The following is a 25,993-nucleotide window of genomic DNA, read 5'->3' as shown; positions in this document are numbered from 1 at the left end:
ATCTTCAACAAAAACATATCCATAAAATTTATTTTAGCAACAAGTTAAATTGAAAAAATAAATTGATAAAGTATTGGATGTTATTTATGTCTTATTCGTTACTACAAAGCTGAAGAAGATATGGGAGCAACATTATCAATACCTCAAGTGCATGAGATTCCTACCAAATAAAAGGAAAGAAGAAAGATGATATATTTTCTGGGGTCATATATGCCGCTCCAACAGAGAATCAAACGGTCACGCTAAGGACCTTAAATAAGTATTGCATGAGAGACAACCCACAAATTCATGTTATTTATTTTTCTTTCATTTTGTCTTTTCTACTTTCCCATTTTATGAACTACATTATGCTTTATTTAATGAATAAATTTGTTTCGGTTGTTTCTTCAGTTTTGAGTACGATGATTTACCAATAACAAAAAGAATAAAGACACAAGGAAAGAAAAAAAAACAAAGTTGTTATAGAAGTGAAGAAGAGTAATATTCAACAATCTTGTACTCAATTACCAGATACCTCGACAAGTATGATTTTAGCCAAATAATTCAATATTTATCTCATTTCTTGTATGAATGTTCGTATGATTGTTCATTTTCTAAAATTTATTTTAATTTTGTTTGTTTTAACTTAGATTCTTTCTGAGATGAATATAAAAATAATTTTTATCCTTTGCTAAATCTTTTAAATCTGAGTCATTATTTTAATAACTTAACCATAAAATTAACCGATTGACATGAAAGAGAAATTGTTTCACCGTTATTATTTCTTTAAAAAATAAACTTGTAAAATTTATCAATAATCAATACATTTATAATACTTCAAATATATATTTTTTTAATTCTTGTGAGGTATTCTATTGAGTTATATTATTTTGTTTTATCGTATGATATTTTTTACCCAAAAAAGTGCATATAAGTTTTAAATTTATATATCCCAAAGTTATAAAAGTGATAAAAAATGATTAGTTATTTATTCCAAAAAAAATAAATTAAATATGGTGTAAAAGTGCTTATATCATATAAATTCAAAACTTAAACTCATGATTAGGTTTAATTTATTATTTATTTTAATTTGCATCCACTTGACGATGAAATTGAGAGATTCATATCTGCAATTTTTAACTCTCCAGTCGTCTTCTAATTCTTCACTCTCTCTGTAACTCGCTTCTCTCACTTACCAAACCCTAATTCCCAATTTTACCACTCTCGCCGCAATACCTCACCATCAGATTCAAAAATCCACACTTTATACCAATTACTTCGTTTCCCGTTATTGATTTTATCTTCTATATATTTAATTTGATTTGATTTGATTTGATTCTTCTCACTCTAATCTCACGATGAAAGAAGGTAAACTAAATCATCAACTTCAGCACCAGAACGGTCACCTTTCTCCTTTCAAATTCGCCAAATTGCTCGATCCCGAAGCTTCCTGGGACAAGGTTTCTGTTTAATTTTTCTTTTTAATGTTATTTTTTCCCCTTATTTTTCGATCTAATTGAGTTGTTTCCAGGAAATTTGATTAAATTATCACTCAACTAGGTTCTATGTCTGTACTATTAATTTACTCTCAATTTTTAAATTGAATATTAATTTGATATTTAAAATGGAGCAATTTGAGTGTGTGAAGTCTCAATTGATTATATTTAGGAACAAGTATAAGTGATTTGGATTATTGCTTGTTTCCTTTAGAGTTGGAAGGGTGTGAAAAGAAAAACAGAACAGAAAAAAAAACATGTCCTGAATATGTTCAGATTCATTAATGTTGTTGGATTAAAAGAAACATAGAATGCATCATTTAATACTAGTTACTGTTATGTGTTTAGCTAATATGAGTTGTGAGTTTGACAGTGATCTCATGACCTAGATTAATCATTTAGTTTTGCTGATTTATTGGGAGTTTCAACTTCCTGTTTGATTCTTGTGTAGTTTCTTTGTTTTGGGTTTTAATGCAATATTTTAATATTATTGGATTCATTAATGCAAAATGGTTGCTGAGGGTTTAGCTTATATGGGTTGTGAGTTGGACAGTGATCTCATGGTCTATGCCCATCATATGCCCCAGATTAAGCATCTTGTTTTGCTGATTTGTTGGGAGTTTCTACTTCCCGTTTGATTCTAGTGTAATTTCTTCTTTTGGGCTTTAATGCAACATTGTAATATTGTTGGATTCATTAATTTAACATGGTTGATGATGGTTTAGCTAATATGGGTTGTGAGTTAGACATTGATCTCATGATGTATGATCATCCTCCGCTCCATATTAAGCATTTGGTTCTTGCTGATTTGTTTGGAGTTCCTACTCCCTTCTCTATAATGAAGAGGGCACTTTAGAAGTCAATGATCCACATTATGATGATTTTGTATTCCTCATTCTAGAGGACCCAATTGTATTGATCTGATCTCATTTTCAATTTCTTTATTTTTGTCTTTTACCTCTCCGACCCCAAATAGGATCAACTTGGAGATGTATTGCATTGGATTCGACAAGCAATGGGCCTTGTATTTGGACTACTTTGGGGTGCCTTTCCAGTGGTTGGGGGATTTTGGTTTATCCTGTAAGTGTTTGTTTTATTAGTCGTGTTTGTTCACTTTAAAGTTGTCTACCACTCTATTCCATATGGCATTGCCTTGCCTGATGATTTACTCGTTCTGAAATTCTCATATTCGTTGATGATGTGATATTATGCATAGACACCTTGATTGGTTTTATTACTTTGTGCCTACATAATTTGATGTCACTATAATTTATAAATCTGAAAATATCATCTGGAATATCAATGCCGGAGAAGATTTTATTGGGTATCTTTGTTCTTACAAGTTGTGGTCTCAATATTTGCATGAGACTTCAAAGTACATTCTGAGGAGAGTGTGTGAAGGCTGTTGTTTTTGCTTTGTGAGGTGAATTTTTTTGTCCAAAGAGAATCCTTACCTTAATCATTTATCTTTCCCAACCCAGATTTTGAGTGACATTCTTTGCATAAATTGGTTCTTTTTGTAATTATGTATTAGAAAAATTTATGAATTGGCGAGACCTTTAGGTATAGCATTTCTTATCCATCAACTGTTTTTTTGTGAGGTGAATTTTTTCAGGTAAATTTTTTGTACGAAGAGAATCCTTACCTTCATCATTTATCTTTCCTAACCCAGATTTAGGACAAATCTCTATTTTCCGTAGATGCTTCTAAGTGTTACAACTTGTAACATTATTGTCAAATCAAAATATTACGAGTATTGTTTTTATTAAACCTCAAATGTGAGATCTTCACATACAAGTGTGAGGAAGTTAAAAATAGTACACACCATACTTTTATTGGAACTTTATCTGAGTTTGGTCTTTAAAAGTAACATTGCAGTATGGTCTAACACTTCTTTAGTTTGTGTTTGTTCCTGAAGTGAAGTTTTCCCGTTTGAATTGCAGCTTTTTAGTTTTGTCCTCCGGGATCATATATGGTTACTATTCAGTAATATTGAAGGTTGATGAAGAGGAATTTGGCGGCCACGGATCCCTTCTCCAAGAGGGGCTTTTTGCTTCTACAACTCTATTCCTGGTAATGTTGTCCATATTACTCTTAACTGAAATAAAATTTTCTATGGCCTCACAAAATTACCGAATTTTTTTGTTCCACGAGCTGAGCATGATTCTCTACTATATGCAGCTTTCCTGGATTCTAGTCTACAGTTTAGCACACTTCTGATTGGCGAGGAACTTGAAGTGTTGCTAATATCTCCGAACGTCTGACTTTTAAAGTTTATATTGGATTTCATATTGGACCGTAGTGTTCTGAAATCAATGAGAAAATGTGGGTTGCGGGTATTTAATTTTCTATGTAAACCATTCTGATTTTGTGGAGGATGAATGAATTTGCTGCTGCTTTCCATGATGGCAAGTAGCTGTTCTAGTTAGCATGTCGAGTGACACCACATGTTTGTGGCAAATTATGGATCGCAGAATTAACGACAATCAAAATTCTGTTAAACTGTTGAATAAAGGTGCTTGCAGGCATATTCTGAAGGTCATTTTTGCAATTGTCAAAATTACTTCATGCTGTGTCTGTCTCAATATTGTCCCACTGATGCCCCAATTTAACACTTGAATTCTGAATTTTATGATCCTTGACTTGCAATATTAAAAAGTTTGCAATTAGATTAGTGTAGCACTATGTTGGATGACTTGTTTACAATCTGAAAACGTTTTTTTTTTTCATGTTCATTCTAAATTAGTAACAATGAAATGGAATACTCGTATAAAAATTGTGATAGATAGAATATGAATAAATTACTCGAAGAAAATGTAAGATCTATTTGTGAAAATTGTAAAAAAAAAATGGTGAAGAAATATTCAATAAATATAAGAGGCTTCTTCTAATGTGCACTTATATGGTGTACAATTTTTTCTACTATTAGATTGAGTGATCCACCAAATTATTTCCTTTTCTTTTTCCTGCTTCGCCTAGAGTCCTAGTCTCCCTCCCCTTCTCACTAGTGGAAAAGGTGCACCAAATTAAAAATTCTTTCGACTATCATCAAATTTACAATAGAAAAATTATCAAAACAATATACTTCAATGCGAAATAAATCCCGATTTAAATAGGTAATAGAATCCAACAAAGAATTTTTTTTATCTCATACCTCTAGAATTATACCTATATCTCTATTTTTTTTTACAAAATGTTAATTTTATCCTTATTTCTTTTTAGTCAATTTATCATTTCACTTTTTATTTTTACTATTCATTTGAGACTTTTAAAAATTACACATCTTAATAATCGCACCGGAAGATTTTGAAAATGACATCCGATATGTTTTTTTTTTCATTTCAGAAGACTTACTAAAAGAGCTCAGGTGTATAGCAAAACTAGTTCTGAAAGACTGACTAAAAGAGTTACAGTTGTTTTGTGAAAAAAATATATTGTGTCCCGTTTTATACACTTATGTGCACCGAAACACATTTATACAAGTTATCCAGTTTGTTCATTTTGTGTACCGGAACTCTTTTATGAAAATATCCGGTTTGCTTTGCTAAATGTATGTTTTTTACAATTTTTTTATGCTTCAGGTATGAAAATTCCTCCGCAAATATGCGATAAAAATCAAATACATATAGATACTTCTGATACTTTTTCAATTACTCAAAAATTTGGTACACAAGAAGAGGTGATAAGGTGGATTAAAGAGGATGGAATCCGAAATAAAGTAATTGTTACCATCACTCGTTCAGATACTGAAACAGACAAGAAAGGGAGAAGTAACAAATTAATATTTGGTTGTGATAAAGGTGAGAAATATAAGGATATTGATAGTGAAACCCAAAGTGCGACAAAATAATATGGACGTCCATTTAAAATCAAGTCGATTCCGGCGGAAGATGGGTCTGGATTAAAGGTTGATGTAAAATGTAGAGTTCATAACCATGGTTTACCTGATAGATTAGAAGTCATTCATTTGTTGGTAGGTTGACCACAGATGAGAAGCAACATATTATTGATTTAACAAGGAGACATGTCTCACCTAGACACATATTACTTTCCTTGCAAGAGCGAGATTCAGAGAATGTACTCGGATCATGCAAATATATAAGCATAAGAGTAAGATAGAAAAAGAGATAAGAGATCCTAGAAGTGAGATACAAACATTTGTTTAAGCTTATTAAGAACGTATGCTATGTTTAATGGAGTAAGATATATTTTGGGCCCATCCAGATTCAATTAAGTTGTTGAATATTTTTCCTACAGTGTTAGTTATGGACATCACCTACAAGACAAACAAATATAAGTAACATCTGTTTGAAATTTTTGGCATGACATCAACCGAGTTAACTTTTATTATTGCATTTGCGTATATGGAGTCCGAACAGACATGAAATATTTGTTAGGTGTTGGATAAGCTTAAACGATTGTTTATGAAGAAAGATTTGTGTTCACAAGTGATTTTGACAAATAGAGATCTTACTTTGATGAAAGCAATTGAAATTGTGTTTCCAAGGTCGATTAATTTGCTATGTCAATTTCACATTAACAAAAATGTTGGTGTAAAATGCAAGCAATATGTGGTTAATGACATGCAAAAGACGATCGACACATTATGGATGGAAGTTGTATGGGCAAGTGACGAGGTTGAGTATGATCAACGGTTGCAACAACTTGAGCAAGCATGTGTTAATTGTAATGAATTTATTGATTATGTGAAAGGCACATGATTGGCTTCACATAGACAGAGATTGTTGGAGCATGGATTAATCGAGTGCTACATTTGGGTAACACCACGACTAATCAATATGTATTTCTTTTAAATATTTTTTACTGTGTATTTTTTTATATTTTTAATATGTATTATTTTAGTATTTTAAATATGCATTATTTTTAGGGTTGAGTCTGCTCATTGGAAGTTAAAGCAGATCTTGGGAAATAGTATAAATGATATGGTCAAATGTTGGGAGGTTATGAATAACAACTTGAAGTTACAATTGAGCAATATTGGAGCTTCTTTTCAAAAACATTTTTATGAAGTTGAGCACGCGTACATAAGTCTATTTTATGGTAATCTGCGTGGTTCAGTGTCTCGAGCTGCTTTGAGACACATTGCTGAAGAGTTATTGAGAGTTGATTATGTTAGAACTAATAAAAAAATATGTGGTTGTACTCTTAGAACATTTTATGAGTTACCTTGTTCTAGTGAGTTAGGAAGATACACACTTGATGGTATACCAATACCAATAGATGTTGTTCATGTTCATTGGAGGAAACTAAGTATGCAAGTTGAGTTAGAGGTAGATGTAGATGATGGATCAGATATGGATATGAGTAGTGTAATAAATGAATTATAGAAAAGGTTTAGGTCACTAGATGTTATTGGGAAAAAGATATTAAAAAGTAAGGTTTATGAACTTGCCTACCCCATAATGACTACATTGTATCCACACCAGAGAAATTAAAAACCAAAGGAGGAGTGAAGAAGAAAGGGACAAGACCCAGTAGGATATGATGTTTATAGGGACCATTCATACCATGAATATGTTGATCAAGCATCTCAATCTTCATAGAGGCAATCTCAACCATCACAGGCTTCGAAAAAGTTGAAATTATCAAAGAAGCAGTCACAATCAAAGAAACATTTCATTCTTCAATTTCCTAATCATATTAGGTCATATATTAAAGATGTAGTTAATGTTGTGTCACATGGTAATTGTAGATTTAGAGGCATTACATCATTGCATAAATATGATGTAGATGGTTAACCAATGGTTCGTCGATACTTGGAGTTGGAGATAATAGACAAAGAAAGATCAAGTTTATATGCCAGGTTATTTGATAATCGGTTAGCAGAAGTGAGAAAATCTTTGATGATAGATTCTGTTAGTCCTCAGCCACCACAAAAATGGTTGACTCTATGATCAATGCATTTTGATGCACATTCTTCTACTATTCTACTTAAGCAACTATATAGTTTATTCTATTATTTTGACTATTTTAGTGTGTTTTTATATTTAAGTTTATTTTTGGTTTTATTTTATTTTCAGCATAAATAGTTATTTGATACCTTGTTACTAGACAGATCATAACTTGAGCTACGATGATCAGATTGATGCGTTCTAATATGCTTGGAAAGCTGAGAAGATAAACTAAAAGTTTCATGTTAAAGTCAGAAGCTGATTCGGAGTGAAGAAGAGTCAAATAATTCGTTTTATTTCCAGACTTAAGAAAATACTTAGTTTTTGGGCCGATTTTGTATTTTTTCGGGTCGATTGCTATTAGGCCCAAATTCCCTTGCTCTATTTAAACAACTTAGTAGTTTTAGGATTGGGGGGATTCAGAATTCATGAAATAGAGAATAGGGCATATGAACACCATGGAGAACTAATTCCCAAAGAGTTGATCTGCTGTATTCGAATTCCACTTTGAGGTTTTTATTAATTTCGATTTCTTTTCAATTCTTCCTATAATTTCGTTTGCTTAATTCGATTAATTTCGTTTTCTTAATTAGATTGTTTCTTATAGGATATAGTTTATTAAATTTGATTGTTTGTATGATCCTTAACTATAATCACGTTAGCGTAGTTTTTTCGTTATCATGTTTGATTAAGTCGTGTTTGCTTAATTCGCGTATGCTTAAATCCGTTTGCTTAATTCGGAAATTAGGAACATACATCATATAATACCAATTGTGCTTGTCAGTGGGTATTGTAATCGAATGTGATCGAATCCGCTAGGAAATTAAAATTATAAGAATCAATGATAAGTCGAAAATCGATACAATAGATTAGCTTATTTATCAATTTTGCTTTTTCTTTTAATCATCTTCAATTTAAGTCTTGAACCTTAAAAAAACCCTTCTTTTCATTCGTTTGGTTATAACCTTCAAGAGTCCTTGTGATACGACATTCGAATGTCGCTTCCGTTTTACTACACTTTTAACTCGTTTTTGACTCGTGTTCGACAATGGATCAAATTGGCGTCATTGCCGGGGACTCTTGTAGATTTTAACCATTATTATAGTCATAGGTGTTCTGTTTTAGCATTTTTCCCCTAACTTTCTTGCGTTATGGTCTTTTTGCATTTTAGGATAAAAAAAAATGTTTTTTTAAGAAAATTGTCTCAAATTATTCCGATTATTTGTCGATTAACTAGGAAAAAAATTCAAGGATCAAAAGCCTTTATTTAGAGACTAAATAGTGGAAGCCGTCATAAAAACCCGAAATTCCTTATTTTTCTATTTTTTATGATTTTTTTTTTCTATTTTGTTAGTTTCAGAAAATTCTGAAAAAAATTTCCAAAATTCTTAATTGACTTTATTAGATTAATTTTCGTGTTTTTGTATTTTGTTTCTTTTATTTTAATCATTTTTTCCATATTACAATTGTTTTTACTTAATATGGACATTGTCGGTATCTTCCTATTTGTTGCTATATTGTTGAATTAATTATGTATTTTCTCATTGTTTGTTGATTTTCTTTTCTATTGAGTTTAACATGGCTGACCAAAGAACTCTGAGAGAACTTGTTGCCCTTGATGTTGATTATAATGCTTTGCGTATTGAATATCCTGCTGTCAAATCCTTGATTGAGAACATGTCACTTAACTCCCAATAGTTCACAACAAGAGATAATTTTGTGGTCCAAGCAAAAAGTGTGAGTGAGATTCAAGTTCTTTCTTCCAACAAAACTCTAGAAATCAGGATTGATGAACTTACCTCTTTAGTGAAACAATTGATGCTACCCCTTCCACCACCACCACCACCATATAACCCTCCACAAGTAACCACCTTTTCACCTTCTGAACCTTCACTAGAGGAACTTGTCAAGCAAATGGTTGTAAATAGTCTCCAATTTCAACAGCGAACAAGTTATAATATTCAGACTTTGCAAACACAAATTGGACAACTTGCCACTTCAATGAATACTATGCAACAAGCTCAAGGATCAAACCAACTATCTACCCAAACAGTAGTTAATCCAAAAGGCCCTAATATGAGTGAATTTTCCTTGAGATCCGAAAAATTTACAGAACCAGCCCCAGAAAAAATAAAAAAATTGTTAGCGTAACACCTGGAAATAAACCTGAACCTTCTATTGTTGTTGAGGCTGAAAAAAAGTATGTATCACCAATCTCTTTCCCACAAAGAGTACTGAAAAATAAGAAGATTGACGAGGAAAAGCATTCTGTTTTCCAAATAGAGTTGCTTTCTGAAGTTGTTGATGAAGCTTATTCTGATTTGTTTTCAGCTGATTTTCCAATTTTTTCGAGATTAATGCTGCCTTGCAGGATCATAGTGTAAACGAAGTTGTTTATGTAGCTGAAGCTCTTGACATCCCGGCTGCCCCAAACATACCATCCATTGAACAACCACCTTCTTTAGAGCCTAAATCATTTCCTGAGGATTCATATTATTCATCAAAGCTTCAACTTAAGCAGAAACATAAGGAAATTGGATGGACCTTTGCTGACACTCGTGATGTTAGCCCATCCATATATATATATGCATATGATCTCACTTAAAGATGAAACAAAAGTAGTGAGACAACCCCGTAATTCTTTGATTCTTGATGTTGTGAAAAAAGAGATCACTTTCACATGCTCATTCAACACTTTTACTTATCGGAGATTCTTCTTTGATCCTGGAATACAAGGCAAATACACTAATCAAAATGTCAAGGTCAATGGACACTATCCAAAGCTACTCCATAAGAACCTGACTTTGGAAGAAGAGACCGTAGAAGAGCTCTCTTTGGGAAAGGTTGTTTATGCAATCACTTATCCGCCTTGACTTCTCGATTTGTTCTTTCCTTTCTCTCACTCTTATTTTATATTTATACTCTTTCATTGAGGATAATGTATGTTTTAAGTGTGGGGGAGAGAACCATTTATTTGATTTGTTTTTTTTTTCTTTTCAGTTTTCCTCTGTTTTGGTTTTGGTTTGTTTTCTTAAAAAAAAAATTGCATGCTTTTTCCTTTGGTTTTTGAGTTACAATTATGAGTATCTTTCTTAGTTCTCTTGACTAAAGTCTTGTGTTGTGATATGAAAAATTTGTTGTGCATTTTTAGTATGATAGGTAGGACTAAACTTTAAATTGTACATCATTTGTGGTAGATCAATTAACCTTGTGAGATTTTGAGCCTTATATGGATAACATACAAAAATCCATCTCTTTCTTTCTTATGTGATTCACTCATGTCTGTCTGTCTCTAAAACTTGAATTGACTCTTGTTGTTGTTGTTGTTTACTTGTGCACACTGATATGATAAAGACAATTTTATTTTTTATTTTTTAGTCAGTTAGCCAAAAAGTCAACCCTGAAATAATATCATCCATTGTTTGAAACCCCTTGAGCCTATTATCTTTTTTTTTGTTTAAAACTCATTACAAATCGAGAAGTGAAAAACAATGTTATCACCCTATTCAAAGGGTTAAAAGAGTCTTGTTTGGAGTTGTGTGGGGTTGAATAATTATGTTTGTAATATTTCAGAAGTTGGTAGAAAAAGAAAAGAAAAATAGAAAAAAAATGAATGAAAAAAATAGAATGATGTATACATATCAATACATACTCCTTATGAAAAAAAAAATAAAAAAAAAAATAAAAAGAGAAAGGAGAAGAAAATATGAATAAAAACAGTTACTATAGAGTTGTTGAAGTGAATGAAATCTTTTGTAAATTCAACTCCCGCAGTTTCTTTCAAGTCTCTTTTGTCTCTTTGAATTTTAGCCCAGTGCCCCCTTAGGATTTATCTCACCCTTATCTTGGTCACGTTACAACCAAATAAAAGTCATTTTGATCTTTGTGTGCATGTATTTCAATTGTGGATGTTAGAGTCTTTCAAGCTTATGGTAGTATTAACTTTCATGTTGTGCTTTGAGTGTAAACATTTAACATAAACACTTAAAAGTTGAGTGAATTTAATCCTGTGAGGATCTTACTACTTTTGGATGTACTCTTTAGTAATCTGTTTCCCTATCTTCTTAGAATGTCACAAGAAATTGCTCACTAACACCATATTTTTGAAGTTTAGGCTTAGAATTCTGCTTGTACCTTGTATCTTGATAAACTTTTGAATTGCATGTTTTATTTGCTTTTTTTTTTTTTTCTGTTTTAAGTTTTGAATTTATAATTTTGCTCGGAGTGCAAAAGTTCAAGTGTGGGGGAATTTGATCAGTGCATTTTGATGCACATTCTTCTACTATTCTACTTAGGCAACTATATAGTTTATTCTATTATTTTTACTATTTTAGTGTGTTTTTTATTAGTATTTAAGTTTATTTTGGTTTTATTTTATTTTAGTATTTTATTTTCAGCATAAATAGTTATTTGATACTTTGTTACTATGCAAATTATAACTTGAGCTACGAGGATCGGATTAATGCGTTATAATATGCGTTGGAAAGCTTAGAAGATAAGATAAAAGTTTCATGTTAAAGTCGGAAGCTGATTCGGAGTGAATAAGAGTCGAATAATTTGTTTTATTTTCAGACTTAAGAAAATACTTAATTTTTGGGCCGATTTTGTATTTTTTCAAGTCGGTTGCTATTAGACCCAAATTCCCTTGCTCTATTTAAACAACTTAGTAGTTTTAGGATTGGGGGGATTCAAAATTCATGAAATAGAGAATAGGGCATATGAATACCATGGAGAGCTAATTTCCAAAGAGTTGATCTGCTGTATTCGAATTCCACTTTAAGGTTTTTATTAATTTCAGTTTAATTTCGATTTCTTTTCAATTCTTTCTATAAACTCGTTTTCTTAATTCAATTACTTTCGTTTGTTTAATTCGATTGTTTCTTATAGGATAGAGTTGATTAAATTTGATTGTTTGTATGATCCTTAATTATAATCACGTTAGCGTAACTTTTTCGTTATCGTGTTTGATTAAGTCGCGTTTGCTTAATTCGCGCCTGCTTAAATCAGTTTGCTTAATTCCGAAATTAGGAAGATACATCATATAATACCAATTGCGCTTGTCAGTGGGTATTATAATCGAATGTGATTGAATCCGCTAGGGAATTAAAATTATAAAAATTGATGATAAGTCAGAAATCGATACAATAGATTAGCTTATTTATCAATTTTTCTTTTACCTTTAATCATCTTCAATTTAAGTCTTGAACCTTAAAAAACCCTTCTTTTCATTCGTTTGGTTATAACCTTCAAGAGTCCTTGTGATACGACATTCAAGTGTCGCTTCCGTTTTACTACATTTTAAACTCGTTTTTGACCCGTGTTCGACAACGGATCACTCTACCAGATATGGGTTACTTGATAGTGAATTGTTATAATGTTGTACTTGTCTGTTTAGGGAATCCGTGCATGACTTTCTTTCCTATGATATGTTCACATTCACCAAATGTCTCCATTAATTGCATTGGTTTTGTAAACCAAAGTCATTGGGTCCAGGTGCTTAGTTTACTTTATTTAATATATGACTTACTTTACTTTATCAAATATATGACTTAATATTTTAATTATTTTTTTAATAAGGTAAATATGAAAGGAGGGTTTCCGTTGCCACCAGTCATATTAGATTGGAAGAAGTTTCGTTCTCCAACAGCAACATCTTGGATGTTAGGATTTGTAGGACGTCTACAACATTGACAACTACTTACGCTTGTATTACCATGAATATGTAATCAAAACATGAATATTAAATTATTTCATTCAATTTTAATTTCATATGTCCCAAGATCGCATAACTTATAAGTTGATCTTCAAATTCAACATCATTAGTTGATCTTCAAAGCTTAATTCCTTAGCCTTTCATCTCCACTGCATCCCTAGAGTAAAGAGGAGCCAAGATCTTAAAGAAATCGTGGCCTGAAGAGCTTCAATTCAGAGGTATACCTTCAAACTTTTTGGATCTAGAACTTGCAATTAAATGTAGTATTCTCTTGTTTGTGTGGTTTTCTGAACTCCTCACACTTGAGGTAAGCTAATGGTGGTTTCAATTTTCCATTTCGCGCATTTTCAGTTTGAACACCATGATCTTCCACTTCACATTTCTCTCAACATAGGAAGAGTGAAGAAGATCTATGGATACAGTGGTGATCTCCATCACACGAGCTTCATTTCCATGTCCTTACATTCCATTTTTGTTAAACTTTTTTCTCTGCAACTGGTGGCCGGATTCTGTTGGCTCGCCGGAGAAGACGGTGGTTTCCACCACCACCATCAACGTGTCTTACTTCCTGGCCCTTAGATCTGAATGCCACGTTTTAATCTCATTCATCCATTATGCTTACTTTATTTAATTCACATTGTGGCGCGCTTGACTTGGTTGTACCGTGTTCCTCATGATCTGGACCGTTTCTCCTTGCCACGTCAATTAATGAAGTCCATCATGTGGCTGCGCATTTTTCATTTATTTCTATTTTCTTTTATTTTCAGTTAATTCAATTGATTTTCAAAAATTCACAAAAAATTTATTTGAAGTCATAAAAATATGAGACCAATTCCAAAAATTTTCTTGAAAAATCTAGTTTCATATTTTGATTTTTAATTATTTTTGTGACTTCATTTAATATTTTTTGTGAATTATTTTATTTTTAATAGTTTTAATTCATTTTAAAATACTTTCTGACTTTTGAAAAATCCAAAAATATTTTCCTAGCACCTATGGATCATGATAAGTCAATGAAAAATAGTCTCATCAATTTCTTATTTGATTTGAGATTTATTTGAGATTTTAGTTCATATTGTGTTATTTTTTTAGTGTTTTTAATTGTTTTTAAATACTTTCTGATTTCAAAAATTGGTGAGAAAATTAGTCAAAGCTTGTTTGACCATGTTGAACCTATGAGAATTTAATCGGACTTTTCAAAGTTGATTTGAATTGAATTTGAGGTTTGACCTTATTTGATTATTTTTTATTTGCATTTTATTTTAATTCAAAAAATACCAAAAAATATTATGGACTTGTTGACTTGCTATCTTCATTTCTTTTCTGTTTGGTATTGGTTGATGTTGATTTGATTCACATTTGACCAATTGAAATTGATTGATGTATTATTTTCCCATCCCTTTCATCTTCATCCCATTCTTTCCATCAATGGTCAATGAGTTAAAGTCTTATGGTTGGTCTTGACAAATGAGAGGTTTAACCTTCTTTGATCCAAACCAAACTCAACTTGATCCATGATCAAGTGAGTTGTTTTGTGTCCAAGATAGGTTGCTTCTTGGTCAAGCAAATTACTTAAAGTCAATACAAGGCCCTTCCCCTTTTGTTTTGGCATGGCAAGTTTATGGAGCTTGGCTTACTAGTCATGATCTCTAACTTGTGTTCTTTGCCTATATTTTTATTGACCGGTCTCAGATAGGTGTGACTACTACATTAGTCCACTTACGACTGCTTAACATAGCGCTACATTGTCTTATGACAAGCTAACATAACCTTTACTAATTACTAACTTTAATTTGAGCATTTAATTTTCTTGTCATTTACTTTTAATGTCATTTATTTTTTGCTCATTATTCATATTGATTTTCCCTTTGCTCACTTGAGCACATATTTTATGTTTATGTCATTTTTCTTTTGCTCATTTGAGTCCATTAACGTATATAAATATATTGTTATATTGTGTTTGCTTTGTGTTTGTTTTGTGTGAACCAAATGCAAAAGGGAGAAAGGACTTAGAATTATGACTTACCTCTGCTTAAAGGAGTTCAAGAGCAACTAGGTCTCATGCCTTTAGAATTCTAAATTTGTTGAAGAGCAACTAGGCCTCATGCCTTTAGAATACTAAAATCCAAAGTTGATCTTAAAGGACTTCTCATCCAAACTTATTCTTTGTCCATTCCCCTTATTATATTGTGAACTTTTTGATGTTTGCTCTTGTGTGATAGGGATTCCATCTTGGGATTGTGAAAAGAGGACCATTGTCATGAGTAGCCAAGTTAAGAGACAAGCCAAATGGAGATCCTAGGAGCTTGAATTCAAATTGTTTGATTGCTTTTTTGTGTGTGCTAAGTCCAAAGGAAAGGAGCATCTTGAATCATCTCTATGATTCCAAGAAAAGGAACTCCAAGGGTTTATCTTTCCCCTCTTATCTTTGTGTGCTTTAGGACTAGCCCTTCTCTTCTTCTCCCCACTCTAACCAAGCCAAAAATTATTTCTCTAAACTTCGACTTTGTCTCAAATTAGAAACCTAGGCCTTAAGCCTTTGACTTTTCAAAACCATTTTCATCAATACTCATTGTGAATAAATCTTAATCCAACTTCGACTTCATTTTCATCAATACTCAAGTTGTTTTGTGGTTCCAATGGCCACTTGTTAAAATCTTTTAAAAAACATTAGTCATAGGTTTGAGTTATCATAGTGGTTGATGTAAATCTCACCTCATCCTTAGTGTTGGATTATAAGCCTTCCATGCTTATTATAGGATTAACCCCTCACTAGCATGTTGAAGCCTTCCTCACATGGTGGATTGTTGGTTTAGGTTGAGTTTTCTCCCTTTAATAACAAAAGATCTTGAGGCTTTTGATTAAAATCAATTCATCAATCTTTGAGATTTTTACCCCGAAGTACAAGGTTTTGATCCTCCTTTGTGATGGTACGTAGGCAATGGGTTCATCCATTCAAACAACAAAATTTGTAAATATAATCTATTCTTCTCTCATCCCTCCAATCTTTTGCACAAATATTTTCACAAATACCAACCTACAACACATATTTGTAAAAAGGATTCCCTTAGAGTACTAAGAATGTTTTTGGTGCGTAAAACCTTCCCATTTCATAACCAACCCCCTTACCTAGATCTCTGACATTTTTATTAGTTTTTTATTTGAAAAACTTCTTACCTCGGCTTTTGTTCGCTTTTTAGCCTTTCCTTTGGACAAATAAAAGTGCGGTGGCGACTCGAATTGTATGTTGACTTTTGGTTTAGTCAATAAACCTAAAGGTAACGAAAACCCCGCTACACTTATCCATCTTCTTCTTCTCGTAGGAGACAGGTTTCACCTCCGGACATATTTTTTTCTTCATCCTCTCGCAGACTTCAAGTTTCACATATTCAAGTGCCTGAGTCACCAGTGTTACAGAAGGCACCACTGCCACCTCCTACTGCTGATGCTGCTGAGTCAGTTCCATCTTCGGAGGTTGAGGCTACCGTGGATGCTGAGCCATAGGCATTTGGAAGATGCCCTGTAGATTTGTCACTATTACCTCTGTATCCAAACCATACTGCCAAACATATCTAGGACGAAGAAGAGGTAGCAGTAGTTGTCTTTATTCTTTTTAATTTATGTTTATTTTAATTGACAAGTTTGTGACATTGTTTTTTATTTTTTTCAAGACCATAATCCGTTGAAGTTTATTAATCACGGGCGAAAGATTACTAGCTTGCCTCAGCCGAATGAATATTAGTTTCATGTTGCTTTTTCCTTATCTGGCCTGAAGGACTTGTGCATGACCGATTATATTACGGTCAACCATGGGATGCTTAAGGTGTTTGTGGAGAGATGGCACATGGAGACCTCGTCATTTTATCTCCCGCTTGGTGAGATATCTATCACACTCGACGATGTCTCGTGTTTGCTATATCTTCCTATTAGGGGGAGACTCCTAGATCATGGGAGGATTACCAAAGACAAGGCACTCGAGATGATGGTAAACTATCTGGGGGCTAACTCAAGGGAGGCGGAGGCAGAGTTGGATAAGACCAGGGGGGCACATGCTAGATTTGCATACCTAAAAAAGGTATATACATAAAAGCTTTAGAGAGCAAATCAGGCTACAAGTGATGACGAACATGTGACTTTCCATAGATCACATGCTATGAAAGCATAATTGCTATATTTAATTGACACTGCGATTTTTGTGGACAAGAGTGTCACTTGTACAAATATCGTCTACCTACGATACTTCCAGGATTTCGAGTGGATACATGAGTACAACTGCGGGGCCACTTGTTTGTTCTACTTGTACTCGAAGCTATCAGAGGGTTGTAGGTGGAAGATGAAGCAGGCCACATGCAACATCACACTACTGACGACAATATGTTTGGTCTTTTAATTTTAATGTGTCATTTTCATTTCATCTTTACAACACCATTACTTATGATTCGAGTATTTCAAACTTTTCAGGCTTGGATTCTCCAGCACTTTCCGCACATCTCCAGCTGGGCGAGTGTACTGCCTTACACTGAGGATATACTGCGTGCTACTGTTAATTTCCCCTCTCAGAGGGAACCATGAGACTGGTCCGTTCAGAGTGTATCTTGACCGCTTGGTTGTCGAGGACATGCACTTCAACAACTTTGTCGATCACCGTGAGATGCGACCATTTGATAAGATAATGTTATACTCTGGATGGTTGGCCTGCAGGTCACGTCTCACTGCTCCTCATCAACCCAAGCGCGTTATGCAACAGTTCGGCTACACTCAGACCATTCCCAAACACCCTGTTGTATCTGCTCTTCCTGCTTTGACACGTAGACAGATGGATGTCATATTTGATGATTATAAGAGTCATGTGGTATCGGAGGAGGCACAAAGTACCATAACCTCAAGCTACTGGAGCTACGTGGACGGGTACATCAGGTGGTTGTTCAGGGTGTCGCATTCGTATATGGTGTAAAGTGTTCTAGGAGACCCACTTAGGCTAGCTCATCAGGAGATACCAGAGGAGAAGTGGACACAGTTAGATCATGTTGAGGATGTCTTGCCTAGATGTCATCATATTGTGGAGATTGCGCAGTCAGATATTGACAAATGTATTTTTTTTTCTGATAGGTATGATATGAGGCAGGTCCTAGATGCCATCATGACGGAGACACGAGGGACATTGATGTACCGGAGATAGCGCCGGAGGACGGGGGGATTGATGGCCGAGGAGGCAGGGCAGAAAGAGGCATTGTAGTCCGACATACACATTAGTGCATTAGTATATAATAGTAGTGCTATGTATTGCATTTTATTTTGACATCATGCTACTTTATCGTTGTTCTCGATCTTTTTTGTCATTTATTGGTCTTTTATTTATATATGACATTTTTGAACCATCTGGATTTATGTACGTCATTGTTTGTATATTGATTGTATAGTTTAAATATCGTCGAATAACACGGTACATAACGCTTATAAATCTTCATTTGAATACGCGTAAACAAAACATAATATAAAACATGTTGTTCTGATACGTTACGGAGATGTAACTCCGTAAAATAAACGGAGATACATCTCCGGAATAATTTAACGTTAAATCAAAAATTGATGCGTGCGGAAATGCATCTCCAGAATCTAATAGCATTTAAATATTTTTGCATGATGATTAAGAAATATATATGGTGGAGGCGAAGGTGGAGAGTTTTATCATCCTGGTGGAGGCGAAGGTGGCAGACTGGCAGAGGAGGAAAACAAGTGTGCAGTGAGGGTGGCCAAACAGTCGGGTATATATAGGGTGGATAGTTAAAAGCATTGTGAAAATATTACAGCGATCCAATATATTTTTGCTGAGACCAGTGTACTTCATTGTACTAATGGCTAACTATTGAATTTCAACTCATGCTGGTTTACATTTGACCTTTCATCTCCAAGATTACATTTCAATATCCATAATCATCCAAAAAAAACTACAACTGTTGACAATAAAAACACAACAAAATCAAATAAATCAGGCGCCCAGTGATTGACATATCAACTCCTTTCTTGCTAGCTAGAAGTGTACAAGTTGGCTTCACAGACAGATAACTGTTTAAAACTAAAATTTAAAACTAAACACAAGTTGCTTGTATTTCTTTCCTTATCCTTAATATTTTTCAGAAAATTTACAGCTCCCTTTGGCGTCTGGATTTGCGCACAAGGTAAATACGCCCATAAACCCACTGTCTACCAAATCTTGAAGTTGATTGCTGCAAATGATAACATCGTGTGTTATACTACAAAAAGAGAATAATTCTTGCAACTCGTGCTTGTCACTGTATATTTCTATCCTCAATAGTATGTGAAATCAAATAGCAGCCTAATTTTATGAACTGCCTTTTGCAAGAAGTAAAAGCAATATATGTTATGTTATTACCTCAACCTCGGTGCAAAATTCCAATAAGCATTCACATACATGGCACTTTGCTCTATGGGGTGAGTTAGAGTTGTCTGTTTTTACAAACGCAAATACCTGAAAAATAATCAAACTCATTTGAGACACTTTGAAAGAGCTTATGAAAATAATTTATGATATGTCTGTTAGTTGTTTTAAACTTTTATTTCCATAAGTATCTCCAAATGGCTAATTGTCATTAATTAATTTTAGATTATTCTAGAAAACTCAATCTCATTCCAATTTCAAGATTAAAGTTTGCATCCAAACAAGATCATTAGTCAAGGACACCAAGCAACGGTTGAGGGGCAATGACTAACCTCTTCTGCACAATTTGGACACGAACCCTTTAGTGCTGCCAAGTCGTTCCTCCACAAGCCTTGAAGTACTTTAACTGTGAAAAAACAAAAAAGGAACTTAAATAACATACAAGTATAGAAACACCGACATTGAAATGAACTAATCAGAAATTTTGTTGTTCCAAGAGTCTGTTTAGCGGGAAAAGAATTTTTACCTGAAGCTGAAGCAACTGGATATCCAATGACAAAACCGAGTGCCATGAAGATAATGGTATTCACCATGAAAAGAAACCCTAGCTCTGATCCTTGGCTACCATACGATAATCCTGAGTTCAATGCATTTTGATGAGCCAAGCGGATGGTGTAAAACATTGGTCCAACACATGCTGAACTACCAAATGCAAAAAATAGGGTCCATGTACTCGCCAATGTAAAAACCATAGATAGATCTTCCTGCCCTACATCCACATCATTCAATATTAAGGTGAATAAACCAAGAATAGAGAGAGAAGAGAAGGAAAAAAGGAGTTGAGGAGCCTTAACAACCAGATGAGTCACAAAACAGGTAAAAACTAGAGATATTCAACAGAAATATAACATATCACAACATGAAAATAGCACCCTCTCAAAACAAAAATCAGAAACATGAATTTTATATAACTATCAGAATTTGTTATTGAACATAACTCAACCAGACAAAATCAATTTCAAGATGAGCGATACCTATTCTTCATAAACTCTTTTTAGGTCTTATCTATAATCAATGCAGCATTTGAATTTTTCTCAATAATAACTTTGATTGCCACATCAAAAGTGAATAAGGAGTAACCCGACATCATTCTTTCAAATTCACATTCTTAACATTATTAAGAGCATCATGCAACCACAACTTAAAGTATCAACAACTGAAATTGTTGAATTTTCATGAATATTATGATGTCATAAGTTATTAATCTAAACTTGTGAAGAAAATTACCTCAGCATCCGCATAGGTCGATTGCCTTCTGATACTGCATCGAGGATACTTAACAACTGACTTGGAACCATACCACTTAAGCTTCAACTGTTTCCATAATATGAGTAAAATTCCTAAGAGCAGTGTAAATATAACAAGTTAAGAAGCATATATGAATTGGGGAAGAAAGATACCTCAACTCTATCAAACATGTCATCAACAATCAAAGGCTCTCCTCTGTAATATGCATCTCTTGCCTATTACCAAAGAGCACCATGTTCAAAAATGAGAAGCAGTGTTATAGAAAAAGTGAAGACTGAAATTACCTGAGAATAAAGAGCTTCAAGGGTCTCTTTGGTGGCGGTTTGAAGAGGACCGACATATATACAAGATGGACCATGAGGACGGTCGTCGCAGGTGGCCGAAATCCGAAGAGAGAATGAAGAAGAAACAGTGCGGTTGCTTCTGATTTTGGATAATTGCAGCACCGTCCATCCACCCAAAGCGGTGTTGCTGCTCGTGCTTGCCAACATATTCATCCCAATTTTGGACCTTCTTTCTTTCTCTCTGATTTTGCGTTAAAACTTCGCGTTAATATATATTTTCATGTCTATCTCTTTTTTTTCTCTTGTAATTTTGTAAGCATATGCTAGTAGTACTTTTTCTATTTTACTTTTTCATTTTACTACCAAAATGTTATGAGATTTCTTAAAGACTAAAGAAACATAGATTGTGCAAGCCACATTACAATGTGAATTTTGAATATAAAAAATAAATACAAACCACACAAATATGGGAAAGAGTTTAAACCACACATATAGATATTAATCTCATTGGTCCTAACTTTGGAGTATGAATTTCTTTGGATTGAGACAAAACCTTTCATAGAGAATATTGACAAAATACTATAACGTGTAAAATTAATATTTCAGGAAAAATGTGAAATGCGTTTGCCGGGAGTCGAACCCGGGTCTATTGCTTGGAAGGCAATTATCCTAACCGTTGGACTACAAACGCTTGTTGATTGAAGCTTTCACATTAATCTCTAAATCAATACATTTTCTGAAGCAAGTAAGTAAAAACTAGAGCTCCAAAAATTAGAAAAAAAACTCAGCCACTTCACCTCTGAGTTGTATGTATCAGAAAGAAACAAATCGGAGTGTCGCTGAACTCAACTTGCCGGAAAACGCCGTCGAAATTGAGTCGTCGACCACCAGAAACAGTGAGAAACTCCGTTCATCTTTTCCATTTCTTATTAATTTATCTGATGCGATTCCGCTATTGTGTTTTCCTTTAAATTGATATTTGTTCCAATTTCAGATTAGAATGGATGAGCAGCATCGGAATCAGAAAAACAAATACAGTATAATCGTTCCTACGTATAATGAACGACTCAACATCAGTCTCATTCTTTACCTTATATTCAAACACCTTTCGTAACTTCTACATCTCTTCAATCTTTTTTTTCTTGTATGTTACTGTGAATATTGTTTATAAGCCTATAGGTATTTTACCTTTTCGAAATATATGCATGTTCCTATGAATCCTATGTGTATAATGCAAACAATTTTCAACCCTAATTTAGTGTAGAATGCAAATTCCGCATTGCTATAGCAGGTTTTTTTTGCAACATTTTGCAGTAAATAGCATACACAGAAGAATAATGACTTGTTTGAATTCTGTTACGATGTAGCACCACCAAAGCCACTATTTTACAAGACTGACAAAACTTCTTTCCATTGATCCTATAGAGATGTTGATTTTGAAGTTATTGTTGTGGACGACGGAAGTCCTGATGGTACTCAGGAGGTTGTAAAACAACTGCAGCAGGTTTATGGAGAAGATCGGATTGTAAGCATTGAGTTTTACAACTTGAACTTTCATATGTAATTTAATGACTAGTAATTTGTGGTCTATTATAGTTTTTGAGATATATCTCGCTCCTTTTGTATCATTTAGAGTAACCATGCTTATTCTTGTGGTTACAGTTGTTAAGAGCCAGACCTAGGAAGATGGGTTTAGGTATGTATCTGATACTTTTACTAATTGATCTTTGATAAAAAAACTGGCATTTGATGTGATTAATTTGCAGGAACGGCTTATATTCATGGCATGAAGCATGCATCTGGAAATTTTGTTGTCATTATGGATGCTGATCTATCACACCATGTAAGTTATTCAGTTCACATGTTGAGAATTTGTAAGTTGCAGCATTGTATTTTTATTTTATTATTCTTTTTTCTGACCTGCTTAGTTCTTCTGCAGCCAAAATATTTGCCAGGCTTCATTAGGTAAGAAAAGCTTTCAATAGTGTCTTTGCTTTATTGTTATTTCTTATTTGCAACAACTTAACTCTTCCTATTATTTTTTCAGAAAGCAGTTGGAAACTGGTGGTGATATAGTTACAGGGACTCGTTATGTTAAAGGCGGTGGTGTGCATGGATGGAATCTTATGCGGAAACTGACAAGCAGGGGAGCTAATGTTCTTGCACAAACACTTTTATGGCCCGGTGTCTCAGATTTGACAGGGTCTTTTCGGTATAGAGCTCGATAATGGATATTAAACAGTTTGGATAGCGTTGTTGCTCCCATGTTGGCTGGTTTGAGATTGATGTATTGTTGTTCTTTGTAGACTTTATAGGAAATCAGCGCTTGAAGATATCATTAGTTGCTGCGTTAGTAAGGGATATGTCTTTCAAATGGAAATGATAGTTCGAGCATCCAGAAAAGGCTACCATATTGAAGAGGTGCAGTTGCTTAATTTGTGAACTGATGGTTATTCTTTATGCGAACTTGGTTGTTATGTTGACTTCATAGCTAATGAACTTGGTTGTAGCATTGATCATCACTATATGTGCCTTTCATTTATACATATTTTGATATATCTGGCGTATTTTTCTTTTTTTGATTTGTAATGTGTACTGCCTTTTATTCATAAAACGTGTAAACTGAATGATGGAACACCATTTTCAATGAGTTATTATTGGCTACAGCTTACAAATGTCTGCTGGTGGAATCTAGAGATGTTTTGCCAATGCATATACACCCTAATCCCATGACTCCGGTTGACCTGGGAAATTGCCTGAGTCAATTGTTATTGATCATGTGTATGTGTTGTGTCTGTTGATGCAATCACATGTATTTTCAAGCGGACATTCTAGTATCCATATGTTGAATATAAGCTGTAGCAGTGGCTTTGCTTTCTCACCACTTTTTCAAATTACTGACTTCGTCGCTGATGAATTCTGTTTTGTATGACATATTATTAATCTGAAGCATTCGTTTGATATTAACATTGCCAATTTGAATGACAGTCATACCTCATTCTTTCCTGTGCTTCGTATCTAAATCTATTTATGCATATATTTCAGGAGAGGATTCGAATGCCTGATGGCTTAGCTTTTCTTTTTCTCTATTGTGTTTGCTACTCGTTTCCTTCTCAAATACTTGTCGAGTAGATGACATAGAGTTCTTAATGAAATTACCTTGTTCAAGCTTATCACCGTGTTCATTATTCTCTTTGTAACTTCCTTATTTTCACATGTGTGCAGGTTCCAATCACGTTTGTTGATAGAGTTTACGGAAGTTCAAAGCTTGGTGGATCGGAGATCGTTGAATACCTAAAAGGCCTAGTATATCTTCTGATGACAACATAAAAAGATAAATGATAACAACTCATGTATGTCTTTCATGTATGTCTTCGTAGTTTGTGTATTTAAGTTTTGTAGGAAGCATCTTATTGAATAACCCGGGTATATAACTCTTGGAAAATATTGATGATATGATTTATTTTGGTTTAGCCGAAAGTGTGACTTAGCGGAGCCAGTTTCTGGTTTTCCCTTTCTGTCACCTACCGTTAACATGTGACTCGTTCTAAAAGGAAATATAACTTCTCAGTCTAGAAGATTTCTTTAACAGGTTAAATTTTAAACCATAGGTCATTGACAAGTTGGGTTTTGTAACTTTAAGTACTAAGAAGGTTCTGTGAACTGTGTTACATCCAGGAACAAAGCTAAAATTTTTTCCCCAAGTGCCCCTTTCTTGAAATTAATCTCCCATTATACACCAGTTTGAAAAAAAAATCCCAATCTGTCCCCTTTTTCTTATTGGGCTCGTCTATCAAAGTGGCGAGTGTGAGAAACCCAATTTTCGCTGGGTAGGCTCGGCCATTCATTGGCCGAGCGTGTGAAGGAAGTTTTTTTTTTTTAAATCTTTATTAAATAGTTTTCTAATTATTATTAAATAGTTTTTTAATTAATTGTATATTTAATTAATATAATTGATTTTTTTAAAAATAATAATAATATTTTTATAAAAATATTTAAAATAAAATGTTAATAATAATAGTTTTTTATAATAATAATAATTTTCTAATATTGTTTTTTTTAAATATTAATAATAAAAATGATTATTTTTTAGAATATTAATAATAGAAATAATTTTTTTCTTATATATTAATAATAAAATTGATATGTTTTCCTCCAAAATATTTAAAATAAAATGTTAATAATAATAGTTTTTTATAATAATAATAATTTTCTAATATTGTTTTTTTTAAATATTAATAATAAAAATAATTATTTTTTAGAATATTAATAATAGAAATAATTTTTTTCTTATATATTAATAATAAAATTGATATGTTTCCCTCCAAAATTTCAATAATTTTTTGGGAATGATATATTTCCCGCCAAAAATTCAATGACCGAACAATTGCTTTGTGTTTGTACTGTCTCGGCCAATGATTGGCCGAGTATTCAAGTATTAATTTTCTAGAAATAGCAGAACTTGTAGAAATGTAACTCAGATCACAAAATTCTTTCTTTTGGTCAGAATGTCTGTTTGTGGTCTTGTATTTTATGGACACGGTGAAAAAATGAGTGTTTGCCTTGATCCACAATGGAATTTCAGAACGCTGATTTCAGCCATCCACACTGCCTTCCGACAGTTGGGCGGGCGTCGTATGAAGGTGAGGAAAGTAGAGTATCGTTGTCCATACATAACGTTGACTGATGCAAGCTCCGATGGTACGTACATGTATTACCTGGATCGTATAGAAAATGATGAAGATGTCCAGTGTATCTTTTCGGCACATAGTGGTGAAGTTAATAGAGGAGTTGAAGGTCCAATTGTGTTAGTTGTTGTTGTTGATTAGTTTTTTAATTACTAGTTGTGTTGGTTGTTGTTGTTGTTTAGTTAATGTGGTCGTACTTTGTAACCATAAGCC

At 33.4% G+C, this 25,993-nt stretch overlaps 3 protein-coding genes and 1 non-coding gene across 5 annotated transcripts; 2 read left to right on the top strand and 2 right to left on the bottom strand.

Annotated features, from left to right (window-relative positions):
• Nucleotides 1–1,042: 1,042 nt before the first annotated feature.
• Nucleotides 1,043–4,017, top strand: LOC127087181 (uncharacterized). The gene is made up of 4 exons (XM_051028046.1): nucleotides 1,043–1,439; nucleotides 2,452–2,555; nucleotides 3,419–3,548; nucleotides 3,657–4,017. Exons 1-4 carry the CDS (start codon nucleotides 1,338–1,340, stop codon nucleotides 3,693–3,695), a joined length of 375 nt encoding a protein of 124 aa, XP_050884003.1. The 5' UTR covers nucleotides 1,043–1,337; the 3' UTR covers nucleotides 3,696–4,017.
• A 14,926-nt stretch (nucleotides 4,018–18,943) lies between these two features.
• LOC127087179 (PGR5-like protein 1B, chloroplastic) lies at nucleotides 18,944–21,527 on the bottom strand. Its single transcript, XM_051028042.1, has 7 exons — nucleotides 21,093–21,527; nucleotides 20,961–21,023; nucleotides 20,788–20,874; nucleotides 20,027–20,264; nucleotides 19,833–19,906; nucleotides 19,495–19,590; nucleotides 18,944–19,327 (listed from the first exon to the last, which is right to left on the bottom strand). Exons 1-7 carry the CDS (start codon nucleotides 21,303–21,305, stop codon nucleotides 19,244–19,246), a joined length of 855 nt encoding a protein of 284 aa, XP_050883999.1. The 5' UTR covers nucleotides 21,306–21,527; the 3' UTR covers nucleotides 18,944–19,243.
• A 184-nt stretch (nucleotides 21,528–21,711) lies between these two features.
• Nucleotides 21,712–21,783, bottom strand: TRNAG-UCC (transfer RNA glycine (anticodon UCC)). The gene has a single exon. It is a non-coding gene; the product is annotated as a tRNA-Gly (tRNA).
• LOC127087180 (dolichol-phosphate mannosyltransferase subunit 1) lies at nucleotides 21,746–24,565 on the top strand. 2 transcript variants are annotated; one of them, XM_051028043.1, is made up of 9 exons: nucleotides 21,746–21,988; nucleotides 22,087–22,202; nucleotides 22,518–22,617; nucleotides 22,755–22,788; nucleotides 22,859–22,935; nucleotides 23,032–23,057; nucleotides 23,140–23,304; nucleotides 23,399–23,513; nucleotides 24,318–24,565. In XM_051028043.1, the coding sequence occupies exons 2-9, from the start codon at nucleotides 22,093–22,095 to the stop codon at nucleotides 24,420–24,422; spliced, it is 732 nt and encodes a 243-aa protein (XP_050884000.1). In that variant the 5' UTR covers nucleotides 21,746–21,988; nucleotides 22,087–22,092; the 3' UTR covers nucleotides 24,423–24,565. The 2 variants fall into 2 exon arrangements, with proteins under 2 accessions (XP_050884000.1, XP_050884001.1); XM_051028044.1 differs by having other exon boundaries at nucleotides 21,803–21,988; nucleotides 22,087–22,145.
• Nucleotides 24,566–25,993: the final 1,428 nt, after the last annotated feature.

This window comes from Lathyrus oleraceus, chromosome 5 (assembly GCF_024323335.1).
Source record: "Lathyrus oleraceus cultivar Zhongwan6 chromosome 5, CAAS_Psat_ZW6_1.0, whole genome shotgun sequence".
Taxonomy (NCBI): Eukaryota; Viridiplantae; Streptophyta; class Magnoliopsida; order Fabales; family Fabaceae; genus Lathyrus; species Lathyrus oleraceus.
The sequence above is the reverse complement of the archived record's forward strand: the minus strand, read 5'-3'. Positions and strand labels throughout refer to the sequence as shown.